This window comes from Apostichopus japonicus, chromosome 12 (genome assembly GCF_037975245.1).
Source record: "Apostichopus japonicus isolate 1M-3 chromosome 12, ASM3797524v1, whole genome shotgun sequence".
NCBI lineage: Eukaryota > Metazoa > Echinodermata > Holothuroidea > Aspidochirotida > Stichopodidae > Apostichopus > Apostichopus japonicus.
The window spans coordinates 34,107,179-34,120,218 of NC_092572.1; the positions used below are offsets into that span (position 1 = coordinate 34,107,179).

General features: G+C 36.1%; 1 protein-coding gene across 10 annotated transcripts in view; it reads left to right on the forward strand.

Annotated features, from left to right (window-relative positions):
• The window catches only part of LOC139977729 (uncharacterized), a 144,358-nt gene that overhangs the window by 88,427 nt on the left and 42,891 nt on the right, over nt 1-13,040 (forward strand). For 7 of the 10 annotated variants that reach the window (XM_071987264.1, XM_071987268.1, XM_071987263.1 and 4 more), the window contains exon 3: nt 2,185-3,007. The exons of the other annotated variants lie outside the window; for them this stretch is intronic. In XM_071987264.1, coding sequence (XP_071843365.1) covers nt 2,185-3,007 — 823 coding nt within the window. The remainder of the gene's footprint in view (nt 1-2,184; nt 3,008-13,040) is intronic. 10 annotated transcript variants of the gene reach the window in all.

Consider the following 13,040-nt stretch of genomic DNA (forward strand, 5'->3'; position numbering starts at 1 on the left):
AAGTTGTTAGTTTTGTTTGTTTGATTTGATAAACGATTGATTGATTTAATAAAAGTTGGGTTGTTTAATGAAGAAAAATATTTGATTGTTTCATCATCTGGTAGGAAGGAGTGTTATATATCAGTATCACGCCATCTATTTTGGTAAAGTTGTTGTGACCTGCATGTGACCTGATGAAAATAAACAGTTCAATATGGCCGCATGTGCTGTAAACACTTAGCATTTGTCTTCTTGTTATATCGCTAGGAATCAGGATAATCCTCCATTAATCCAGGGTATAACAATAATGAATTGTGGAAGCCCGCCATCGATTTTTACATTTTCGCTTTATTTACATTGGTATAGCGCCATCGATTTAAAACTTTCGCCCCGTTGTGTATGTTTGCAAAATTGTGCGGAGGTCCTGGATCAGTTCTTTTCTGTTAGGTGTTGCAACTTCTGATAGTTGGCCAAGGGACAAGTATCTTCCGACCCGAAATTAATTAAGAAAAGAACTTTCTCAAAAGAGGAAGAAGGATCAGTATAGGGCCTTATTGCTTGCTACGCATGTTGCAGACAACTGCAAGATTTGTGGAGAATTAAGGTCCTTAAAGGTCGGTATAGCCAGTATGTGGCCCTAAATTATAGAACGCTAAAATTGCTAGAAGTTTTCAAAAAGTACTTTCCTTCAGGTCTTTACTCTCCAGATTGTTCTCAACATTTTTAAGGAACACTCAAGATAACTGAAAATCCGAGTGAGGAAAATTTCCTTGAAGGTTGACATTAAAACATTTTTGACCAAACGTGACCGGCATATTTGAATGATATAATACAATATCTTTCTTACCCGCCCGTTTCCTACTTTCTTAGCGATGTTTTCCTTGCTGTTTTCGCTCAGTTTTTTGCCTACTTTTATTGAAAGAATGGCCTAAAATCGATTGAAATTTATTGGCCTCAAATATGTTATATATACATAGAAAGTAGGAAACGGGCGGGTAAGAAAGATATTTTATTATATCATAAATATTTCATCGATCGTTTCCATGTGGTGTAACTTTTTTCGGATCCAATTTCGCATTCCCTCGAATTAGCCGACCTTTTCATTATAAGCCTACGATCCGTCAAGAGGAATATGACTGAAACAATTAATGCTCCTCTGTAAGTTGTGATCATACGCTACGGCTTAATATTGTCGTTTGCGTCATATTACGCCATCCATGCATGCACTATACATAGTGCCATTCTTACGGAATGGTACGGCGTATATATCTATATAGGGAACGGCCGGCGGGTAAGAAAGATATTGTATTATATCATAAATATTTCATCGATCAATTCCATATGGTGTTACTTTTCAGCATATAATGTACGCCCGTGATCTGGGCGCTCGACGACAGCCCGTCTTACGGGTCAATCGCCTATTATATATACTGTATATATGTCATATGAATTAATACACTCAATCGTGTAAACATGTATCTCCATATCCTATAGCTCGTTCTTAGAGCGAAAATTCTCTCAACATACTCGATCCGTTAGTGTAATTGTTTGCTTATTTATTAATAGTTGTTTACAATTTATTCTGAATTGGCATGGGGGGGGGGGGGGGCTTCGATCAGGTTCTGTAAATTTTTCCTGTTAATTCTTTTTTTACGTTCTTTCTTAATTTGCACGGGGAGGAGTTCAGTCTGAGAATATAATACACATTATCACCAGCAGCTATATGCCAAGTTTCTGAGAAACCTAATTAAGCCCTCGCGTCTCATTGATCCACAATTATTTTATTGTTTGTTTGTTAATTTTAATAATTAATCAATCACAGCATAATGTTCACCCGTCATCCGGGTGCTCGACGAAAGCCCGTCTTACGGGCCAATCGCTTATACTGTATGTCATATGAATTGATACACTCGATCGTGTAAATAGCTATTTCCATATCCCAGAGCTCGTGTTTAGGGCGAAATTCCTCTCAATATGTTCGCAAATATACTCGATCCGTTAGTTAATTAGTTGTTTCTTTATTTCCTTATTTATTTGTTTATTATTTGGTAGTGGGGAGGGTTCTTCAGTTATTTTCTTGTTTTTATAATGAACACATTCTCCATTCTCCAGCGGCATTGTCTGACAACATTCTCCGTCACCATGGATACGGCCTTGTTAACTTGACCTAATATTGTACTTTTTTTTGCCTTGTATATATTAAAGAGTTCATCGTACGCAGTTGCCCAGGTTTACCGGTGAAGCTCGTCGGGCATGGACGCTGTGCGATATGACGGTGGATTCTACTAAAGTTGCTGTTAGCGGTTACAACGAAGACACATCATTCATAGACCTGTTTTCATTGAATATTCCTGATTCTTCGTCGCCATTTATAACTCGGTTTTATTCTAAAAAATTTAAGAATCATTCAAGATGGCGGCCTCGTTGTGTTTCATTCTTGGATGATTCTCGTATAGTCACTGTGTGTGGTGATCAGTTGGATGTCTTCAATATCAATACAGACGACATACACACACACAGTGATCTGTTACGCGATGGAACAGCCGAGTGTATGACTAGTGTCAGAGAGGGAGAGATATTTATTGGTTTGTCACGTTCTAACGAGGTGATTGTGTTTGATTTAAGTTTGAATAAAATCAAGACAATCACCTTGGAAGGATTAGTAGTAAGTGATTATCTTGTAGATATAACAGTTTATGGAGATAATCTGTTTATATCTACACGCATTGGTAGTGCCATTAGATACAACATGGAGGGAGTGATGTTACATGAATACAACACACCATCAAGCTACTCAAATGAACGCAGTATCACTGTAAGCAGTGAGTTTGGTCTGGTGTTTGTATCATGTTGGTTCCCTGCTCCTGCTGCTGCTGTTCCTGCTGTTGTTGTTTACTCTCTCTCTGAGAATCATACATTGTTTTCTTTCCAAGTTATTGATGATTTGTTGACTAGAATCAGGATAAACGATGTAAACAGGTTTATGTTTACAACAACAAGACGAGGAATACTGAGTGTATACAGCACAGTAAGTACAGTAGGATAGTGTAAAAAAGTAAACATAGGAATTTTATTTTACATCTAGAATAATGAAAATAGGCTAGAAAAACTACCAAGTTAGGTATCAGTGACTGCGAACATTTCTGTAGATAACGTTTATTTGTACTGTTTTTGCGAGTCTTGGAAATAATATGAAATTTAGGACTAACATTTTAATAGGATTGAAGCAGCAAAACCTCTCATAGCAACACATACATACAGTACAGTGTAAATGAATTCAAAAAATCGTCTGAAGTTACTTGCATTATAAAAAAATGTGTAGACCTCCAATAGAAACATATTTGGGTTCGGTGCATACCAACATCTCCTAAGAGCACACTTATTGCTATTTTAAGGCAATATTAATAAATTTAGAGAAAAAATGAGAAGAAAATTTTAATAGGATTGAAGTAGCAAAACCTCTCATAGCAATGACATACATACAGTACAGGGCTAATCAATTCCAAAATCGTCTGAAATTACTTGCATTAAAAAATCTGTGTAGACCTCCAATAGAAACAGAGGTGGATTTGCTGCATACGAACATCTCCTAAGACCACAGTTATTGCTATTTTAAGGCAATATCAATAAATTTAGAGAAAAAATGAGAAGAAAATTTTAATAGGATTGAAGTAGCAAAACCTCCCATAGCAACACATACATACAGTACAGGGTGAATAATTTTCAAAATCCTCTGAAATTTCTTGCAATATAAAAAACTGTGTAGACCTCCAATAGAAACATATTTGGGTCCGGTGCATACGAACATCTTCTAGGAGCACACTTATTGCTATTTTAAGGTATTATGAATGAATTTAGAGCAAAAATGAGAAGAAAATTTTAATAGGATTGAAGTAGCAAAACCTCTCATAGCAATGACATACATACAGTACAGGGCTAATCAATTCCAAAATCGTCTGAAATTACTTGCATTAAAAAATCTGTGTAGACCTCCAATAGAAACTGAGGTGGATTTGCTGCATTCGAACATCTCCTAAGAGCACAGTTATTGCTATTTTAAGGCAATATCAATAAATTTAGAGAAAAAATGAGAAGACAATTTTAATAGGACTGAAGTAGCAAAACCTCTCATAGCAACACATACATACAGTACAGGGTGAATAATTTTCAAAATCCTCTGAAATTTCTTGCAATATAAAAAACTGTGTAGACCTCCAATAGAAACATATTTGGGTCCGGTGCATACGAACATCTTCTAGGAGCACACTTATTGCTATTTTAAGGCAATATGAATGAATTTAGAGCAAAAATGAGAAGAAAATTTTAATAGGATTGAAGTAGCAAAACCTCTCATAGCAATGACATATACAGTACAGGGCTAATCAATTCCAAAATCGTCTGAAATTTCTTGCATTATATAAACTGTGTAGACCTCCAATAAAACAATATTTGGGCTCGGTGCATACGAACATCTCCTAAGAGCACAGTTATTGCTATTTTGTGGCAATAAGAATGAATTTCAAGCAAAAAAGAGAAGAAAAATTGTGTAGGATTAAAGTAGCATAACCTCTCATATACAGTACAGGGCTAATAAATTCCAAAATCGTCTGAAATTTCTTGCATTATGAAAACTGTGTTGACCTCCATTAGAAACGTATTTGGGTCCAGCGCATACGAACATCTCCAAAGAGCACACTTATTTCTGTTTTAAGGCAATATGAATGAATTTAGAGCAAAAAATGAGAAGAAAATTTTAATAGGACTGAAGTAGCAAAACCTCTCATAGCGACACATACATACAGCACAGGTCGAATAATTTTCAAAATCCTCTGAAATTCCTTGCATTATAAAATTTGTGTCGACCTCCAATAGAACAATATTTGGGCTCGGTGCATACGAACATCTTCTAAGAGCACACTTATTGCTATTTTAAGGCAATACGAATGAATTTAGAGCAAAAATGAGAAGAAAATTTTAATAGGATTGAAGTAGCAAAACCTCTCATAAGCAATGACATATATACATACAGTACAGGGCTAATCAATTCCAAAATCGTCTGAAATTTCTTGCATTATAAAAACTGTGTAGACCTCCAATAGAAGCTTAATTGAGCTGACTGCATAGAAACATCTCCTAAGAGCACACTTATTGCTATTTTGTGGCAATATCAATAAATTTAGAGAAAAAATGAGAAGAAAATTTTAATAGGACTGAAGTAGCAAAACCTCTCATAGCAACACATACATACATAAAACAGAGTTTATTGTTTTTCGATCACGTTTCTCTGAAGTTACACCTAATTTTCCACCACTTACTGTTGGTAAAGACTCTATTAATATCTCCTCAACTGTTAGAAACCTTGGTGCATATTTTGACCAGACCATGTCACTTGAAAATCACGTTACTAATCTCTGTCGTTCTGCAAATTGGCAACTTAGGAAAATCAGTTTGATGAGGAATTACCTCGATAATAAGACTTGCGAGATACTGGTCCATGCGTTTGTGACATCAAAGCTTGATTTTCTTAATTCACTTTTATTTGGCCTTCCTGATTCGACCATCAAGAAACTCCAAAAGATCCAAAACACCGCTGCCCGTATTGTGAAAAGGAAAGGAAGAAAGTGCCGCACCACCCCACTTCTGAAGGAACTTCATTGGCTACCTATCAGCTACAGAATCCAGTATAAAATACTTCTTCTCACCTTCTGTGCTCATCATCTTGAACGGCCTGTGTACCTGTCACAACTTCTCTTGCCATATACTCCAACTCGCACACTTCGTTCCTCCAACAAACTGTTTTTAACTGTTCCAAAACCACGATTGAAGAACTATGGTTACAGAAGCTTCCAATACTCTGGGTCTTATCTCTGGAACAAGTTACCAGATCACATTCGGACATGCTATAAACTTTCTACTTTCAAAAGTCTACTTAAGACCCATTTTTTCACTTGTTCTTTTGTAAATTAATTTACTTTCTTTGTAAAGCGCTTTGAGCAGTAACTTTTGTTTACTGATTTGGCGCTATATAAGTCTCATTTATTATTATATGATTATTATTATACAGTACAGGGCAATAATTTTCAAAATCGTCTGAAATTTCTTGCATTATAAAAAACTGTGTAGACCTAGAATAGAAACATATTTGGGTTCGGTGCATACAAACATCTTCTAAGAGCACATTTATTGCTATTTTGTGGCAATATGAATAAATTTAGATAAAAAATGAGAAGAAAATTTTAATAGGACTGAAGAAGCAAAACTTCTCAAAGCAATTACATACATACAGCACAGGGTGAATAAATTCCAAAAATCCTCTGAAATTACTTGCATTATAAAAAACTGTGTAGACCTCCAATAGAAGCATAATTGAGCTGACTGCATACAAACATCTCCTAAGAGCACACTTATTGCTATTTTGTGGCAATATCAATAAATCTAGAGCAAAAATGAGGAGAAATATTGTGTAGGATTAAAGTAACAAAACCTCTCATAGCAACACATACATACAGTACAGGGCGAATAATTTTCAAGATCCTCTGAATTTCTTGCATTATAAAAACTGTGTTGACCTCCAATAGAACAATATTTGGGCTCGGTGCATACGAACATCTCATAAGAGCACACTTATTACAATTTTGTGGCAATATGAATGAATTTCGAGCAAAAAAGAGAAGAAAAATTGTGTAGGATTGAAGTAGCAAAACCTCTCTTTGCAACACATACATACAGTACAGGGCTAAAAAATTCCAAAATCGTCTGAATTTCTTGCATTATAAAAACTGTGTTGACCTCCAATAGAACAATATTTGGGCTCGGTGCATACGAACATCTCCTAAGAGCACACTTATTGCAATTTTGTGGCAATATGAATGAATTTTGAGCAAAAAAGAGAGGAAAAATTGTGTAGGATTAAAGTAGCAAAACCTCTGTTTGCAACACATACATACAGTACAGGGCTAATAAATTCCAAAATCGTCTGAAATTTCTTGCATTATGAAAACTTGTGTAGACCTCAAATAGAAACATATTTGGGTCCGGTGCATACGAACATCTCCTTAGATCAAACTTATTGCTATTTTTGGTTCCTTGCTTTTTGCAAAGCAAGGAACCTATGCATTCAACTTGGTGTGTGTGTGTGTGTGTGTGTGTGTCTCAATAAGGAAAAGATGTATCATGATCAAATTTGGTGGGTGGATAGCACATAGTCAGAGGAAGATCCCTATTGTTTTTGGTGCCCACAAAGGTCACCAAAGGTCAGTTGTGGTCCAAAAACCCAAAATATTAAAACTGCAATAACTCCCGGTGCCAATGTGCGACAAGGTTTATATTTTGGGACAAGTTGTGAACTGGTTAGGGGAACATTTTGAAATTTAACGGTAATGTGATCGAAGGTCAACAAAGGTCAATTAATGATAAAAAACTAGTATTTTTGCGATAACTTGAGAACGAAATGTCCGTTAGGGCTGGGAGTTGCTTCAATGTAATCCAATTGTCGACTCGCATCTGGGTGACCCTTGACCTCAATTTGACCTCTGGTGACCTCTGGTGACCTTTACGTGTTTTGGGGGATTTTTACAGTTTTCAGATGTCAAAGGTACCTTCTGATCATAAATGTCAATAGGTTGACCCCGTGTGACCTTTATGTGCGAAGTTATACAAGGTCAAAGTTATTTTTCAGACATTTAATGCAATAACTCCCACTTCCAAGGTGTGACATGGTTGATATTTTTGGACAAGTTGCAAATGGTATAGGGGAATATTTTCAAACTTAACGGTCATGTGATCCGAGGTCACCAAAGGTCAATTAAAGTTAAAAAAACTAGTATTTTGGGGGGAAAAAATGGGCAAAGAAAAAATGTTTAAATTTGTATAGTTTGATGCTCTATTTAGGTCTCATCGATCAAAAATGTCAAAAAGTTGACCCAAGGTGACCTTTGTATGTTAAGTTATATGAGGTCAAAGTTAATTTTCAGACATTTAGTGTAATAACTCCCAGTGCCAAGGTATTACACGGTTGATATTTTGGGACAAGTTGCAAATGGTATAGGGGAATATTTTCAAACTTAACGGTCACGTGATCCGAGGTCACCAAAGGTCAATTAATAATAAAAAACTAGTATTTTTGCGATAACTTGAGAACAAATTGTCCGTTAGGGTTGGGAGTTGCTTCAATGTAATCCAATTGTCGACCCGCATCTGGGTGACCCTTGACCTCAATTTGACCTCTGGTGACCTTTTTGTGTTTTGTGGATTTTTACAGTTTTGATGCTATTTTCAGATGTTAAAGGTACCTTCTGATCATAAATGTCAATGGGTTGACCTTCGTGTGTGAAGTTATATGAGGTCAAAGTTAATTTTCACACATTTAATGCAATAACTCCCAGTGCCAAGGTGTGACAAGGTTGATTTTTTTGGACAAGTTGCAAATGGTATAGGGGAATTTTTTCAAACTTAACGGTCATGTGATCCAATGTCACCAAAGGTCAGCTAATGTTAAAAAAGTAGTATTTTGGGGGGAGAAAATGGGCAAAGAAAAAATGTTTGAATTTTTACAGTCATGCTCTATTTAGGTCTCGCCGATCAAAAATGTCAATTGGTTGACCGCCGGGTGACCTTTGTGTGTGAAGTTATGTATACAAGTTCAAAGTTAATTTTTTGACATTTAATGCAACAAATGCAACAAATACAATTCCAAGGTGTGACATGGTTGATAGTTTGGGACAAGTTGTGAATGGGGTGGTGGAACATTTTGAAACTTAAAGGTCATGTCATCTGAGGTCACCAATGTTATCATATCTGTTGACACGCTTGTAGGTCTCTTATATTTCTTACATTTTCGACGCCATATTTAGATCTCAAAAGTGCCTTTTGATCAAAAATCCGATCACATTTTGTGATCACAAAAGTGTTGGCCATAGTGTTGGTTACTTTATGGGAACATGTAGGACCACAATTACTTGGACTATTTGAGCCCAATCTTGCTTGATAATATTATGTGTATTGTCATATACCCCAAGCAAGGAACCACAGTGCCCTTGGGCTCTTGTAAGGCAATATGAATGAATTTAGAGCAAAAATGAGAAGAAAATTTTAATAGGATTGAAGTAGCAAAACCTCTCATAGCAACACATATATACAGTATAGGGCAAATAATTTTCAAAATCCTCTGAAATTTCTTGCATTATAAAAAACTGTGTAGACCTCCATTAGAAACGTATTTGGGTCCGGTGCATACGAACATCTCCAAAGAGCACACTTATTTCTGTTTTAAGGCAATATGAATGAATTTAGAGCAAAAATGAGAAGAACATTTTAATAGGACTGAAGAAGCAAAACCTCTCATAGTGACACATACATACAGTACAGGGCGAATAATTTTCAAAATCCTCTGAAATTCCTTGCATTATAAAAATTGTGTAGACCTCCAATAGAACAATATTTGGGCTCGGTGCATACAAACATCTCCTAAGAGCACACTTATTGCAATTTTGTGGCAATATGAATGAATTTCGAGCAAAAAAGAGAAGAAAAATTGTGTAGGATTAAAGTAGCAAAACCTCTCTTTGCAACACATACATACAGTACAGGGCTAATAAATTCCAAAATCGTCTGAAATTTCTTGCATTATGAAAACTTGTGTAGACCTCAAATAGAAACGTATTTGGGTCCGGTGCATACGAACATCTCCTAAGATCAAACTTATTGCTATTTTAAGGCAACATGAATGAATTTAGAGCAAAAATGAGAAGAAAATTTTAATAGGATTGAAGTAGCAAAACCTCTCATAGCAACACATACATACAGTACAGGGCAAATAATTTTCAAAATCGTCTGAAATTTCTTGCATTGTAAAAAACTGTGTAGACCTCCAATAGAAACATATTTGGGTTCGGTGCATACGAACATCTTCAAAGAGCACACTTATTGCTATTTTGTGGCAATATCAATAAATTTAGGGAAAAATGTTAATAGGATTGAACTAGCAAAACCTCTCATAGCAACACATACATACTGTACAGGGCGAATAATTTTCAAAATCGTCTGAAATTTCTTGCTTTATAAATACTGTTAAGACCTCAAATAGAACAATATTTGGGTTCGGTGCATACGAACATCTCCTAAGAGCACACTTATTACTATTTTGTGACAATATCAATAAATTAAGGGAAAAAATGAGAAGAAATTTGAATAGGATTGAAGTAGCAAAACCTCTCATAGCAAACACATACATACAGCACAGGGCAAATAAATGCCAAAATCCTCTGAAATTTCTTTCATTATTAATACTGTGTGGACCCTTAATACAGTATTGATACTAGGAATTAAAAAGTTTTGAAAACTCGCTCAGAAAAACTTATGTCCCTGCAGTCCATGAAAACATGCCCTTTAAAATACCCTTACATGAACACAATACTTAGCTATAATGACTCCTGACAAGACATTGGCTTGTGCCCAACAGAAGCCCATAGTTATAGGTCAAGAAAGAAAAATTAAATTTATGATGAATTTTGTAGCTAATTAACAGCAACAAATGACTGCCAAGTTCGGGAGCGGGAAATTTTTCAGTAAACTCTAACGGGGAAATCCCTCATCTAGTAATAATAACGACAACAAGTAGCACTCTAACCACTTCGGCCCATTTGCAACTTCTGGCTCAGACAACAGGTTGCCATGGCAACAAACACCTTTGTTTAGGCTGCATGTACAGGTCTAAGCAACCCCTTGGACCAAAAGTAGGCTACAATTAAGCAGAGACTATATCACATAGAAGAATATCAGCTTTATCTGGTCTGATGGAATCTGTACCAATTAGTAGTGACTATTAAGGCTGCTAATACTTGCTAACATTCTAACAAAACCTTAACAGAGCCTCAGTCCTATCTACTAAAATATATTGCTACAGATCTTTTCAACCCAGAAGTTGATGGAAAGTTCAGCAAATCCTGTCACCATGGCAACTAGTAAAAGTGTAGCATTGCATCATGGGATCTAAACATAGCTCGAATGGCGACACTTATACCAACTGAAAAATAAATGTGAGTGCATGTGAGAGGGACGGGTAATGCTCGACATAATCACAGCAATACATAATAAACCTTATAAATTTATATCCCAATGTGGGTTCTCGTTGGACCAATAACCTGAAGCACTTTCAATTCTCTCACATTAATTCAATGTAGGTTAGGACTTAACCATACACACATTATGGCTGAGGGAATATAAGTGCCATAATCAACCCTGTAAACAGCTATTAAACAATGTTCAGTTAAAATGATACAGACTTTACACACATTACAATAGTAATTACTGTACCTGTAGACTCACTATAGCTGTTACTGCTATTAAGTCCTAAATAATAAATACATTCTTTGTGCATTCTGCAATCATAGGAGATCAATATACTAATTAATTCCAAATTACACTTAATAAGGGCTGGTACTCTGTGTGCACATTGCTATCACAGAATTAACCTGCATTAGTGCATACATTCACAGGTAATATACAGAAGGTATGCACAATGAAACTGACTAGGCTCCTGAGGGGTTTGGGGCAAAATTAAAAGATGAACTCTTTACCTGTATTGAAATTAATGTAACTAATTTCTAACAGTTTTCTAGCTTGTCTCTACTGCACATGCATGACAGCTTGGAGTCTCTTGGTGAATGGTAGAGTTGCTTGCAAACTTAAGTGTTTTTTAGAAATTTAAAGAAAAACAAAGAAGCTTTGAGAGAAATCATTTTCCCCACCCTAGAGACAAGATTTTACTTAAGCCTTGGTCACAAATTCTCCAGGAAGTAGGCAGACTGTCTTCCCATACCTTTAACTTATTCCTCCAGAGATTACACAGAACATGAAATAACTATAAAGACTTAATCAAGAATGAAAGAAAGCCTTACCTACTGTATGAATACTGGATTTGGAATTACCATCGCCACAGTCCTAGGGATGTTTGGGATGTTTTCATCAACAAGGAAACGTTGAATGATATCTAACTTGGTATTTAGATTCGCCATAGTGAGAAGGTGGGCCCTATTGTTTTCGCTGCTTGTAAAGGTCACCAAAGGTCAGTTAGGGCCAAAAAGCCAAAATAATAAACAAAGCAATAACTCCCATTGACAGGGTCCGACATGTTTGTTTTAGAACTAGTTGTAAATGGGGTAGGGGATCGTTTTAACCATAACAGTCGTGTGATCCAAGGTCATCAAAGGTCAATTAGGGGTCAAAAACTAGTATTTCTGCAATAACTTGAGAACAAAATGTCCGAGTTACGCTATTGTAATCCATTAGTCATCTTTGTGACCTTCAACTTTATGTTGAACCCTTGTGACCTGTATTAGTTTCTTTGGTTATATATTTGAATTCTTGTAGCCATATTCAGATCTCAAATGGTCTTCCGATCAAAATTGTCCATGGGTTGACCCCTGTGCGACCTTCTGGTGCAAAGTTAATCAGAGGTTAAGGTTTTTATATAAAATATGCTAAATTTAGGAGATACAGGGCAAAGAAAAAAAGTTTGTCAATATTTTATATAGCTCTGTGCTCTATAGTCGAAACGGTTGGTCCCAAAGGTTGGATTTGATACCTTTTTAGCAATAACATTGTGTGTGTACATTGGAGTGCATAGCAATTATGCGAGAATGTGCACATCAATGAGGGGAAATTTTTAATAAAATCAGTCATGTCACCCAAGGTCATTCAAGGTCGCCTATGGGCAAAAAATCTGCCCACTCATGCCAATTTTTGCAACAACTTCCAATTACGAAATATAAAATAGCTGATATATTGGGACCAGTTGTGAATGAAGTAGGGGCACATTTTCCAAAATAACCGTTATGTAATCCAAGGTCACCAAAGGCCAATTATGGGTTAAATATGCTTTTTTTTTGGACTAGTTGTGTAAAGGGTAAGCGATCGTTTCCAAACATAATGGTCATGTCATTCAAGGTCAACAAGGGTCAAAAACTCAATCTCCAAACTGATCAAAATTGTCCATGGTTGACCCTCCTGTGTGACCTTCATGCGGTTTTGTTTGGTTTTGAGAGGTGGACCACTGTTGACCT